This window comes from Bremia lactucae, assembly GCF_004359215.1.
Source record: "Bremia lactucae strain SF5 chromosome Unknown BlacSF5_NotPlaced_49_SHOA01000009.1_1371882bp, whole genome shotgun sequence".
NCBI classification, from domain to species: Eukaryota; Oomycota; class Peronosporomycetes; order Peronosporales; family Peronosporaceae; genus Bremia; species Bremia lactucae.
In genome coordinates, this window is record NW_027152062.1 from 1,014,144 (window position 1) to 1,028,820 (window position 14,677).

At 44.8% G+C, this 14,677-nt stretch overlaps 2 protein-coding genes across 2 annotated transcripts; both read left to right on the forward strand.

Annotated features, from left to right (window-relative positions):
- Nucleotides 1-6,160: 6,160 nt before the first annotated feature.
- On the forward strand, nucleotides 6,161-8,074 carry CCR75_006407 (uncharacterized protein; the record flags this gene model as incomplete). Its single annotated transcript, XM_067964477.1, has 1 exon — nucleotides 6,161-8,074. The coding sequence occupies one exon, from the start codon at nucleotides 6,161-6,163 to the stop codon at nucleotides 8,072-8,074; it is 1,914 nt and encodes a 637-aa protein (XP_067820324.1).
- Nucleotides 8,075-8,304: 230 nt separating this feature from the next.
- CCR75_006408 (uncharacterized protein) lies at nucleotides 8,305-10,935 on the forward strand (the record flags this gene model as incomplete). The annotated part of the gene is made up of 4 exons (XM_067964478.1): nucleotides 8,305-8,575; nucleotides 8,640-8,705; nucleotides 8,780-10,566; nucleotides 10,647-10,935. The coding sequence occupies 4 exons, from the start codon at nucleotides 8,305-8,307 to the stop codon at nucleotides 10,752-10,754; spliced, it is 2,232 nt and encodes a 743-aa protein (XP_067820323.1). The 3' UTR covers nucleotides 10,755-10,935.
- Between the last annotated feature and the right edge of the window lie 3,742 nt (nucleotides 10,936-14,677).

Genomic DNA, 14,677 nt, shown 5'->3' on the forward strand with positions numbered 1-14,677 from the left:
GATAGGTGCAGTCCACCACCAAAGCGTAAGGATATCTGTGATCGATTCATAATGCCGGATCCTCCATATCACTGGTGTCACAAGCTTCAACACTTCCTCCCAATTGCTATTGCTTTCATCAGGCATGAACGTGAAGCGGACTACCTTTGGGCTCTCGATCAACTGCCACAGACAATCACAACAGACCGAGAATTTGCCCTAAAGAATGCCCTGAAATAACATTTCCCACCTCAACCCATCTTCTATGCGTTTAACATATTTAAAAAAACGCTCTAGCAAATTGTCGTAAGTTTTTTGGACCTGGGGATGACTGGAATAAATTCGTGAAGAGTCGGACAGATGTAATCTATTCGAAATCAGAGGAAGTGTAAATCAATCTCATGATAAGCATGCACTCAACATATACTGCACTGCCTAACATGCTGGCCTATCCGGATACCACCTGTCTGACACATAAAAATTAATTTATTTACGCATACACCAGGAATTGCATGCATTTTGGCCACGTCACATCATCGAGAGCTGAAGGGCTTCATCATATGTTAAAGAGCTACATAAGTGTTCCGGAAAAAACTTGGGTGATGTACAAACTCGCGTAGCTCATGCTGCTTAAGCCCAGATTGAAAATCTTGGTGTTTAGCTGTCGTAGGAGCGAATGCAAGTCATGCACAAACACAGAAAATCCCTTTCTTTGCTGTAGTGCGCCGCATTTCAATATACGCACTAGGAAAATGCTTTGAGCTATGAGTTATCTGAAGATCCTACCAATGCCACCATAACCTGTTCAGTTGCGTGTAATTCAAGAATGGAATACCCTGTCAGCATCAAATAATCTGCTTTTCTAAGAAGTGGCCGCCCTCTCACTGTTAAGAGTTTCCACCATTAATGGCGCTTGGATGCAGCTGCGCCTGCAGCCATGCCTGAAGTGGGTAGACAAAATGTTGCCACCATATTAGAGGCTGTCAAAGAACGTTACAACATGGTGGAGTATCGCCATCAAGAAACCATTATGGGAACAGCTACGATAAATTGCAGTCTGGATGATATGGCTCCAAGAATTCTGTCCCTTAGCGTACTCGTGGTCGCTCAACTGGATCTAGACCGTCACAAAAAATAATAATGTGCATCAATCATCAAGGCAACGAGATCCATCTGAATTTGAGTTTGTTCAAGTAGCGGATTGCTCGAAACTTTGCATACAATCAGGTCAAAATGCACGCAGGTGCCCCATCGCTCAATCTCTGGCTCTTTTAAATAAGTCCTTTTATCCATCTGAATTTGAGATTGTATAAGCAGCAATTCGTTGAAGACTTTGCAGTATTTGCAGGAATAAGGGTCACAATGCACGCAGGTGCCCTTAACGCCGAATATCTGGCTCTTAAATAAGTATTTTTTATCCACTTCATCAACTTGCCATTCCACCCCAGCATTTGTTATTTCCACCCGTCATTATTTTTTCCACCCGTCATTATTTTTTCCACCCCTTATTTGTCTTTTTCCGCCCATATAAATAAATATGCGAAGCGTTATACATAATGCTTCTGATTGGCTAATCGGAATCAAGTTGGCAGCGACGGTATTTTTTTGCATGGGGTGGAAATAACGAAATGGTGGGGTGGAAATAACATTCCCCTTTATTTATTATCTAAGTTCTTAATAGCAAAAGGTGTGTTGTGAATTGTACACTTCAACCGAAGTATGCCCCATTACAATTTTATATTCCGTTGCATGGTTGCTACTCTGGCAAATTGCAGTGCACAATTTCGATTTGGCACAGCCATAAAAAATATGGTTTTCGGCACTTCATATGGTACGGATTCTTTATTCGATCAGGAGAATGATACTATGAATTCTGTAGGCTCTTATTTCCTCGATTTTTCGTTCCAAGTTGCTTAATTCTTCATGGAAGGTCCTGTCGCTGCGGATGCGCTCTTTGAGCAATAGTAATCAGGCAGCAAATAATAGGTGGGCGCGAGTGGGCTTTAATATATGCCCCGTCATGATTATTTAGTCCCCTTAAAAGTCTTGGCCCGCAAACGCTTGATTACTTACGCCATGAGCTATTTAGTGCTTGTACGTGCGCAAATAGCCCATGCTTTAGTAGGGTTGGCAATTGAGACCGTGAATGAGTCTAGCTAGTATCATGCATCTTTTTGTGAAGATGCTCAGACTTGGAAAATGATTTTTATGACACTATCGCGTTAGAAGCTCAGCTATTTAAAATGAGACTTGTCGAACGCAAATCGTGTATAAGATTTATAAAAAGCCTTCCCATCTGGGAGGTTACCGGCATGACTCTTCCGTCTCGTGGAACAAGACGAGTATATTTTCACCGACCTTTCGACGGGCGTGTACACGTCGATAGCGGCGAGTATGCTAACATCATACGTTTCAATTGAGAAATATTAAATAACAATACTCAGATTTGTGACTATTTTTGAATAACGACTACAGTATAACCTGTCTAAATTAATAATGTTGGGACGCCCTTTCCTGATAAATTTAAAAAGTTTAGAATTTTAGACAGGTGTAGTATCCCACAGATAAATTAATTATTTCGCTTTTTTGGAGGGATGTGGTTATAAAAGAAAGGCCTCTCCCACAATCCCCAAGAAGAACTCAGCAGCGCATCAACAATGCCTCTGGGAGGAGCACGCCACAATGACGGACGATGTCCGTGTGGCTCTCTGCAAACATTACACATAGAATCCCGCACTGATCTAGGCACAGCTTGTCAATTGACTTCAGGACAAATATCAGCTGGGGGTCAGCCAGGCGACGGTCTCCAGCACGCCGAAGAAGAAGGCAGACCATCTTCGACTTTCAGAAGACAGCAGTAATGTATTCACTGATGGAATCAGCTCTGCTGGCTTGGTTTAATGCCCATTCGGATCGTATCAGTCTTAGCGGAGACGTTGCCCGTGAACATGCAGAGCGGATTTTGGACCTTCTTTGTCCAGGACATGAACTATTTCAGCTTTCCAACGGATGGCTGGAATCCTATATAGCTCTGAATGGAATCCGCGCCTATCGCAGTTCGGAGAGAGCGGCGCGATGGACATGGTTGATGAGGAGGATGCGCTTTCTCCCTTATGCGAGGTCCTCAATTAGTATAAATGGAAGAATATCTACAACATGGGTGAGACTGGCTTGTTCTATCGGATGCAGGTAAGCACTCTGCGAAGGACACCAAATTTTGTTATCTGGTGGCTAATGCAACTCTTCTGTTTCAAGCTGACACTTCGCTTGCAACAGGGAGCTGAAGGGGTGAAAGCAAACAAGGAATAAATGTGACTGTCTACTGCAATGGTGATGGGTCCGACAGAGGCCCCTATGGATCATTGGCACTACGCCACTTCTCGCTGCTCCCGCCATGTCAATCTCCAGAACCTTGGCTATCAGTATCGCAGCAACAAGAAGGCCTAGATAACACAAATTATCATCTTGGAGTGACTGAGGGACTTCGATGGGAGAATGGCAAACCGCAAGGTGCTGCTGATCCTGGACAACTGCAGTGCACACGTCCTGCTTGCTGATCTGTCGCAGCGAATCGCAATTCGCAACACGACAATCTACTATATTTCGCCCAACATGACGTCGAAGCTTCAGCCGTGCGACCAGGGTATCCTACGCAACCTCAAAGCCTACTAGGCGCAGCTTCTCCCGTATGCTCCTTCAGGATCTCGACAATGGTGTCGTTGAGCCGGCAAAGATAAACATCTTTCATGCTATCTAGGTGTCAGTCTCAACTTGGTCTAACGATGTCCGCATTGAGACCATCCATAACTGTTACCGGCATTGCAACATCCGGTCAGAACCAGCTGATGCTGCACCAGTCCTAGAGGAGCAGTGCCTTGACAATGAAGTCATGGTGGAGATGGAACATCAGATTAGACGCTTCAGGTATCCTATCGTGATGAACATCCGCAACCTGCTAGACTATCCTACCGAGCGGATCACATCATACATTCCAGACGTGGATGAAATCATTGAGGACCACCTCCCGACTCAGCCTGAGGACGAGCAGGAATCGCTGTCGTAGATGCTCAGAAAGCACTCGAGTTGCTTGAGACAATCTGGCTGCAACAGGATGGCGGCGCGCTGGGTTTTCTCAAGTCCGTACAGCAGATGAAGGACAGCGTTGGAGCAATCCGCACAAACCAAATCGCTCAGCCTGACATACTGTAACGGGGCACTACGACTTGAACTGCTTCAGTACAAGTCCATTTCGCACTGCCTCAGTTGCAAGTGGTGCCCTACATTATTTCACGTACACTAGTACGTGCAGAGGAAGACTTCTCTTTAAGGCAACTAACTTAAAGAGGGTTAAATGAAAACTGTATTAATATAAGTAAGTATCTCTTCTATCTATCTTGTAAATGCAAACCTAATTATAATCTAATACTAAACATGCAATTGAATACTTATCTGATCTTATCTGTATCTCTCTTTTGTTTATCTCTACAGCTGATTAGTCTGCGAAATAGATAAAATGGTCTATACCTATTTATGGATAAGAATTTTGAACATAACTACATAGAGTAATATCCTCCAAATATTCTCTACGTTTTAGATAATATATTAATTAACAGCCTTTAAGTGTTAATTTCATGTAACGATACACCCCGTTACACATACGAGATTTCTTCAGACGTGTTTAGTGCTTTCAATTATTTTACAGTATCTGATTTTTTTCATCAAGAAAAATTATATGAATAATAAATTTAAAAAAAGGGACCTCAAATTGCATTTAATAATTAAATTACAAAGGTTTATTAATCATTAAATGTGCTCGATTAACGACGAAGTTAAATGAATAATTTAAGAATCTTATTAATTAACTCGGGATTTTCTTAAGACAGGCTCTTCTGTTCATTTCATTTTTCTACTTCAAATGAAAGGTAAATTTTGTCTGGCTCAATCAAATGTGAAACATTCTCAACATCTAGAGCTTCAAGCAAAAATTCTACAGCATATCAGATTTTGCTCGTCACATAAATTCTAGCTGGGTATGTGAGCCAGCTTCGTGAAAGACGCATCATTTTTTCCCTGTCAAAACAACTATTTCTCTGCTTACAATTATTGGGTAAACTATTCCTACGAGGAAACAGCCTCGACTGTAACCAGTATGTAACATAGTCGCATGTTGAAAGAGAATTAACGCAAGACAAAGTTGTCAACACGCAAACACACAGAAGACAATCGCGATAATGCACATATATTGGATTGTTCATGCTTGAACTTTATATGGCGCAATAGTCCCGAGTCCGTAGGCTTACAATTCGTGCGATTGTAAGCTCGTTGGCTGCAGTGCGTCCTATATGTCGCAGCTGAGCCATAACATAGCAGGCTATCCTGACAAATACAAACACAGTTTCCTGTAAGCATTTTTTATTAAATATAAACAGTCCCGATCGTTAGCGCGAATGACTATTTTTTTGGTCAAAGCTAAACTTTATCGCCTATATTACCAGGCTTTGGCTTCATAAAAGAGAAATCTACGGGGACGCGAGCTGGAGTAAGGGACCTCGAATAATCCAAGTGAAATATAATGATAATATCTATAGGTTATGTAGTTTTACGCTAGAGTTGCCATATCGTGCGTCTGTCGTAAAGCCGTCAGCTGGAATAAGAACGAATCTTAGCAAATGTTTCTATCAATATAGAATGCACTGCACACCCCTCCCGACTAAACCGACTGAATGGGCCGCCAATCGAGCTCAGAGAGCGACCAAGTTTCACGCCAAATACGCACAAATCACGCGATCGGATATTCCGCCGCTTGCCGTATGTATCAATTGGTCGAGACTGGCGCCGACAGCTGTTCTCGATGATTGCTTTTTCCAAGAACGTCGGTGCAGAACCAAGACATGTGTGTGCATGACACGGGCAACTCGCGAGTTTTTTACATCTGACTCTTATGCGGCTAAAGGCACAGTGCCGCACAAGCTCAAAATAACGACTCCTACAGTTTGCCTTGTCACGTGATCAACCTCGTTTTGAATTGATAGTGGCAAGTAAGTGGACTGCTATTGATTCCGGCAAGAGGGTTACGCAAGACTTTGGTGCAGGGAACAATAGAGCTGTTTTTATCGAACCTTCAGCGCAGATTCCAGGAAAGTTGCGCTGGCGTGACGCTTCGGGCTCCGGAGGCTGGACAATGCAGGTCCACCGACGGTGGCTCAGATTCGTGCTGGTGGTACTGCTCATGAATTCACAGGCCAATGCACAGATTTTTGCAGTGCAAAGTCGCGATGGGGATCCAGAAACGGTCTTGAATTTTAAAGAGGATCTCAATAATGGACGTGTTCCAACGTTGGCGACGCAACGACCAGAACGGCCATGGTTGCTTGACCAGAATGCATCGTCGGACTCGTCGGAACCAGCAGAGCCCTCGACACCGACGCCCGAGGTTTTAAAACCAACCGACGCACCAAGTACACGGGCGCCTTTGACAAGTGCTTCCCCGGGAGTGAATAATAAGGACGTAGATGCTACCGACAAACCTTTACCTGTTAACAAACCCGTCGATCCTGCAAAGCGCGACGCCAATCGAGACAAAGCGACTGGTGTGGTAAAGCCAAAGGACGAGACCACGGAGGTTACGTTTACAAGGTCCCCACTTCTTCAACAGACAGCGCCTGTGTCCGACGCCATCCCCACGGCTGACAGCAATGCTAATTTTGACAAGCCAACCTCCAGTCCTCCAACTGAAGTTGAAATCAAGCCAGAGGAGTCGAAACCCGTGCCAAATGCACCACCGAAATCAATTTCTTTAAAAGTGAGGAAACAAATCATCGATCCCGAGTCTGGATCGGACGACGATGCCAGTGTAGGCTCTAAAAGTGATTTAAACGAGACCCAACAGACTTTGAAACCTCCTACGAAGAAGGATGCCAGTACGATTCAAGAGACTCTCGAATCAAATACAGTCGATTTAAAGACAAGTAAAACAAGTGACAAGACTACGAAACAAGACAATTTATCCGACAATGGTACGGATTCAAAGCAAGAAGCAGATACGTCGCGATCATCTTCGTCGTCTGGATCGCCGTCGGCCGCGGCGTCCGTATTAGCTGATGCAGCATCGAATGCCACGAGTACTGCATCAAATACGTTAATGCTTGGTTTAATGATGGCAGGCGCGATTGCGCTTGTGTTACTGGTCGCCCTCTTTGTATACAAGAAAACCAATCAACTGGTCCAAGACGACGACCCTGGTCTTGAAAGAGGACGTCACGATCACACTCAAGGCGTGGCTCAAGCGTCAACAGTGGCGGCAAATTATCATCAGAATCACAACATGTCGCCAACAGGGTTTAGTGACGACAATTACCCGCCAAATCCTGGCAATAGCCAATTCGATCAGGAGCCTTACGATCACGATGGAGGTCGACTTACGTACAATGATCCAAACCTCGACATGTTGACACCACGAAGCCAAATCGCTTTAGCGCATTCTCAAATGTCCTTGCCACCAATGGCGCAAACAAATTCTTCACACGGTACGAGTCAGTATTCGCAATACTCGTCCCAGTCGTCGTCGTTTTATGGTCAAAGTATGTATAGCTCTGGTCACTCGGGGAATCACTTTCAATCAAAGTATGACAGTCGACATCGAGAGGATCTTGCTTCCGAGGACGAGAGCGATTTTGGGGGCGATTCGATTCAAGATCTGTCGAATGGATGGCATGGAATGGGTCAAAAAGGGTCGAAAAAGACGACAAAGCGACCGGATTTGTCTTTGGACGAGTCGTTTTTTGAACCCAAAGACTCGCGATCGACGTCAGCAAGTGATTATCACGGCCAAACGCGCTTTCAAGCGTCCGGCCAGACAGAATACCGCATGTCCACGGCAGATGAGAGCAGATATATGGGCGACGAGAGTTTTGCGGCCACGAATAGTAATTACGACCAGAGCCACTACAATGGCGACCCGAGTTTTCAAAGCAGCGGCTTTAGCGAGTTTGAGGCATCTGGTGCACCCCGCCGACGAGGGGATAGTAGCAATCATGACGCGTCTTCGTTTTATCGGACCAAAGATTCTCGATTTACGGACGCTTCATACTATTGAGCGACTTACGAGTCCTGACCAATTTTAATGTCCCTCAAAAGTTTGTCCATGGTTGTGTGTAAACCTACGGATGTCTGTCAAAATGGAATTCAAATTAATTTATACTTTTGGCGATTGTATTCCTGTAAATTTGTATTTAAATTGCGAATTTTTCATTGTTCGTGAAAAACAAATTAATATATAGATTGAAAGGTTTTCTTTAAAAAAAATAAAAACAACCGACTGATGTGATGTACACCAAGTGCGTCCGATCTCGTTCCGCAGTGGCAGAGACATCCTCGCCCCTTGGCAGACCTTGCAACTCTTCTTTGGCTCGTTGTTACGCCTCGTGGGGCGCGTTTAGTACGCAAGTGCCAATTCTTTGCAACGTATTGCAAGATTCAGTATCAAACCGCCGAATCTCTCGTGTTGCCACGAGTAGATTTAATACCGAGAACATCACGCTAGAAGACGCGCCATGGCGGACGCGCAGGATGTCCAGACGCTCAAGATGCAAGGCACGTGACATCGTGTGGCCATTTAAAGCACACTCTCTTCCTTTGTGACAATATCGTGTGGTTTGTAGTGGTACGGAAACACGAGAATGACCCGGATCGTCGACGTTCGACTCATTTGCGATTAGAACCGCCACGTACGTGGCCATGTTGCAGTCCTTTTTCGTGCCATGATGCGACTTTAGACACTAATACGCGTTGTAACACGTAGAATCCGATGTCCGATTAGCGAGTTCTTTCCAACGGGCCCGCACATCAGGCGTTCATCGCCTTCTTCGCTCCAATACTAGCAGTATCGGGAGCTATGTACCACCGACAAAGGAGAACGATAGTACTCCTACCGGCAATAATGCGTCTAGCAGCAACGCGATTGTTGAAAACGACAAGCTTTATGACTCGAAAGAAATGCCTTCCGTGCCTGAATCGGTCAAAATAGACGATCATCTCGCTACTGACCAAGTCGAAGACGATCCAGTGCCTTTGTATCTCGAACACACATGGACCCACGTGGTGCTTAAAATGACGGCGTTTACCGAAGAAGATACCGTCACAAGCTTTACGTTTGATGAGAAAGGAGGCGGTATTGGCCAAACTTGTGAGAATATTGCAAGTATACCTGCCGATACACTCCTTGCAGAGACCGACCACGCACGTGTGCTGTATAGTCACGGGCGTTTCTATTTAGTCAATGGCGACCAAGCAAATGGGGACACGTTTGTGCGGTTAAGTCCCGTGGAAACCCAAGCAAATGACGAAAATATGGGCGATCGTATGCAATGGCCTCTCGAGCCTCACGTGGCATTTCGAGTTGGAAAATCGGATTTTCTTGTTACATCGTTTCACGAAGAATTGCCAAGTCTTACGGTCTCGGCATTAAGTGGCAAATTAGCTGGCACGGAGTTTGTGATTACACAAGAAGGTGCAGGAATTGGTCGATCTGCGGAGAATCAAATCCATACAAGTGATGGGGAACTCTCTCGAAAACATGCTGCAATTTGGTTTGATGAATTGACGAATCAATTTTATTTGATTGATTTAAACTCGACGAATGGGACATTTATGAAACTCGTGGGAAGTTATCAAGAACCCTATCGACTGGAAATTGGCGACGATTTACTCGTGGCACAAACGTGTTTAACTGTCAATCGGTTTGACTTTGGAGCGCATGCCGACATGGGCGCTCGTAAACATATGGAAGACGCGCATACGATTATTCAAGACTTGTGTATTGAACCATTAAGTCGTTTGGGATTGCATCCCCAGTCATTCTTTGCTGTCTATGACGGCCATGGCGGTGACGAAGCATCTTCGTTTTTGAGTGACGTGCTCCACCATAGCCTCATTACCGCGTTTTTCATGCACACGAGTGAATTGAAACCTTTACTAACAATGACAATTGAGGAATTGCAATCAATCATCATGAAGCGCTTGACCAATGCGTTTGAACGTACGGATGAAGAATTTTTAAGGACCTCGGATCGTCCGCAAGCTGGAAGCACGGCCACGACAGTCTTTGTGGCGGGCAAGTATCTCTTTGTGGCCAACGTTGGAGACTCGCGCACTGTCTTGAGTCGCAATGGCACAGCTGAACGACTTTCAAATGATCATAAACCCAGTCGAACGGACGAAGCGCAGCGGATTCGAGAGACTGGCGGCTTTGTGATTCACGGACGTATTATGGGCGAATTGGCCGTCTCGCGTGCCTTTGGCGACGCCCCTTTCAAGTCGTTTGATCTCGTCGAGCCTTTGGTCGATGACATTGACACGAAAGCACGGAACGAGTACAATTCGCAGGAATTACCGGTGAATCCCAACGATATTTTAAAAGGTCCATTAGTGATTCCGACGCCAGAGTTTACCGTCACGGAATTAACAGACGAGTGCGAGTTTGTGATGCTCGCAAGTGACGGATTGTATGATGTGTTGAAAGATCAAGAAGCTGTGGATTTTGTTCGTCGAAAACTTGTCGAATTGAAAGATGTGCAACGGGCTGTTGAGGTGTGTGAGTGAGTGGATTGTGCTAGATGATGCTTGTGGTGGATTAATGGCGCGATTCTCTCTCGTTTTTCTTTGTGTAGGCGCTTATTGAGTATGCCATTTTTCATCAGCGGTCGACCGATAATGTGACATGTGTCGTTGTGATGTTTAAAGAGGCGAAAGAAATAGTGTGGCAAAGTTCCTCGTAAACATGAGTCTGAGCGCTAAAAAAGAGGACAAAACATCAATATATAGGATAGGACGGGACAATTACTACTATTGAACGAAAAATTGCCGTATGGGTTTAAAAAGAGTAAAACCACATTTTAGGAAGAGAATTTCTAAACTCACTTCATGCAGTTTTTAGTCAATTTAATTTCTGAATTACAGCGTATCACATTGCATTACATAGATCAACGCCAAACTCTCCGTGCACGATCACCAACTGCGGCGTTATCTGACGGCTTTCCATTGACTTTTTTGCGCGGTTTAGAAAAGTTGGAACCGTCCTAGAACGAAGTGCAAGTAAAGATTTTTTTAAATACAAGAATGCTGGTATCCCATCATGACCCAGACCGTCCCGAAAATTCAAGTAAGCGAAGCCATAAGTGCTTGAACTATCCTTTCCAAGTCACTTTAAAGCAAAGAGCTTGGAAGTTGGAGATAGATAATGGTGCTCAAAACCATGACCTTGTGCATCTTAGTGCATATTCTTCCGTACGCAGGCTTGGGAATACGGCAAGTCAGCAGGTGGTTCGCTTCACAATGCTGTTGTCCCTTCTAGAACAATTTAATAATTGTCTCTCGTTCATCATGGCCAACTAATGAACGTCTTTGAGCGTTACAGGCGTGTGGATGTCGTACGAGTGAGTGCGATGGCCTCACTTGTGGTTCGGTCGTTAGCATGACTGCACAAGACCTCAGTGTGAATACCCAGCACATTGTGGAGTTAGATCCCGACGGCTGTGCACGAGCAAATGCAACATCGAAGGTCCGCTATTGTGACGTGGACATAGTTATTGACGGAAGTGCACAAGCACAGGCAGCGTCGAAGTTCAACCACTCGAATAAGTTAAGAGGTACGAAACAAGGATGCTTTCTTGAAAAGCAACATCCAAGAGAATTTGGAACGCCCGTCTATAAGAGAGAGTGCGAAAGTCCTTGCTCGACTGGAGAGTCGATCGTGAAGGATATCGCTGTGGTAGCGCAACCACAGCTAGAGGATGTTGGGGAGGATATTCACCAAATAATTTCTGAGAGAAGAAGTCCCCGGAAACCTGTGGTCTAAGGTTCCCAGGTACCTTTGGAAATAAGTTCCAAAGAAGAAACTGAGACAATCAATGTCTTAGTAAACAATGGATCAAGTGTAGGCGCTTATACACTTGATCTATTAGCGCCTCCGAAGTTAACTTCGGAGATAACTCGATTGCCAACGCTATAATCGAAACGGTTTTTGCTGATCTGCGTAGTAGTAAAGTCAAGCAGATCTGCCTACTTGTCACAGATGACGACAACGTGGCCAATATTCGGTCGGCAATCGTATTTCTTGAGAACGAACGGATTCTCAATAGCTCATCGATAAACGAAAGTGTCCTGAATGAGAAGATTCGGATTATACGTTTTACGTCCCGATCCTGGGAGTCTTTGAAAACAACCCATATGCATAAAGATTTAGTTGAATTTTAGGATGTCTTCCCTGAATCAGTACCGTGCGAGTTGCCTAACGACAAAGGCACTCGACACGAAATCGACCTTATCCCAGGTTCGAAATACTGTGGTATGAATCAATTGCCGTTGCGTCGTGAACAAGTAATAGCGATCGACAAATTCTTTGCCGAATGCTTAGCAGCGGGCCATGTGAGGGAATCAACTTTCCCACATAGCTCTACAACCTTCTGTGTGCGCAATGCAACAGGAGGTTGGCGGATAGTGCATGCATTCAATAAACTGAATACTGCAACTGTACCGGCTCAAACGCCGATACCACGAAAATATGTAATCATTGATGGCATGTCAAAGAGTACTATCTTTTCGTCAATGAATCTGCTGGATGGATTCTATCAGATCCTTGTGCGTGAACAAGATATTCCGCTCACAGCAGTAATCACCCCCAAGTAGTATGCTATGGGAGTGGCTAGTCATGCCACAGGGGTTTAGTAATGCCCCTGCGACATTTGACAAACGTGTAACCAATCTATTGAGATCGGGGCGGGATTTTGTACCGAGCTATTATGATGACGACTTCGTTCATAGCAGACCCATGAACGGAACGCCGGATGTTGAAGTTCATCGTATCCACGTCCGAAAGGTTCTTACCCTTATGCGTAAGCACAAGTTGCATGCAGAAATGTATATTCGCTGCAAGCGAAATACCTCTTCTTGGGTGCATCGTGGGTAAACACGGTGAATGCCGCGATTCAGAAAAAGATCAAGGCGATCACCGACTGGCTTGTACCAGTCGATGTAAGGGACTAAAACAGTTCCTCGTTTAGCGGCATTTTTGCACAAGTACTCACGTACTTGTGCTAAAATGACAGTATATCTTTCTTCTTTGTTGAAGAAAAAACGTAAAGTTGTCATGGAACCCTGATTGTCAGCTTTCCTTCGATGATATTAAGAAAAGCTGGATGCAATCGCCAATCCTGGCGATTGCAGACCGAGATCGACCTTTTCATGTCGTCCCTGACGCCAGCGATTTTGCATTCGGCTGTGCGTTAACGCAATATGTCACAGACGGCGCAGAGCGCGTCGTCTATTTTCAATCGCGTCAATTTCAACCAGCGAACGCAACTATTTAGTGTATGATAAGGAACTCCTTGCCATGAAATACGCACTGGCTAAGTTAGGGTCTACCTCTTGGAAGATAGACCGTTCATTGAATATACGGACCATGCGTCTTTACGCACGGCCATAAGCAGTCCACACCTCTCGCATAGAATGGCGAGATGGTTGTCTTCCTTTGCGGAGTATAACTTCTCCGTGGAGTATAAATCAAGACGACTAAGCGTTGTCGCTGATGCCCTTTCGCGCCGGCCCTATTTTGAGCTGGCTGCGCAACAGTGACCATAAGATCACTGTTGCAATAATAAGTGTTCCGATGTCAACATTAAATGACGACGTTAGAAGAGCTTAACATGAAGATAAGGCTCTTACAGGGTTGATGGATTACCTAAGAGATCCATCCCAACAATCCTTAGAAGGGTTGTCGAAGTTGTATCGATCCTCAACAGATAGATATACAACGCGCAACGGTTAATTGTATTGTTCAGCCATTGCTGGCGACACACCTCGTGTCATCATCCCTACCCATAATGATCTGCGATTACGCATCATGTATGAGTACCACGATGCACCAAAAAGTGGTCATCGTGGACGGGAGAAGACATTTCTCACGATAAGTTCCGACTTCTACTGGCCACGCCAGTATGTGTTCGTCCACAAGCACATACGTGCTTGAGAAGTTTGTCAACAAGAAACCCCAGTGCTTCATCCCGTGCCCAGTGCTTCATCCCGTGCTCCGTTACATCCTCTGCCTTTTCCGGCAGAGTGCTGGCAGTCCGTATCTATGAACTTCGTCCTCGGATTCTTTGAAGTCACCCATAAGAATAATGGTATTCTTGTTTTTGCTGAGCGTTTAAGCAAGATGGTACATCTTGCTGCCGTCCCGGAGTCGATCACAGCCAAAAGCTGTGCTCGTGGCTTTATTAAAACGATCTTTTACTTGATGGGTTACATTTTGAACTGGTCTCAGATCGAGACCCTCGATCCACGGCGGGATGAGCTCAAGCTTAAAATCTCCGTGCAAAATTTTCATTGCGAATTGTAGCATGAGAATTTCCAGATTCAGCATGAGAATCTGCAGTCGTGAACAAGTCACTACCATCCTCAATACCACTTTCTAATTAACACCCTGCGGCTGAGTTAGTGAGCATTACTGGTTTAAGCTATGCTCTATTATTGATTTTAGTACTACCGCAGCCGCAAACCTGTATAACTAGCCATTGAAGGAGATGGTAACAAAAATACGTTAAGAATGCAAAGGTAAAGGTGAAGTCGTAACAAGGTTTCCGTAGATGAACCTGCGGAAGGATCATTACCACACCTAAAAAACTTCCACGTGAACTGTGGCAAA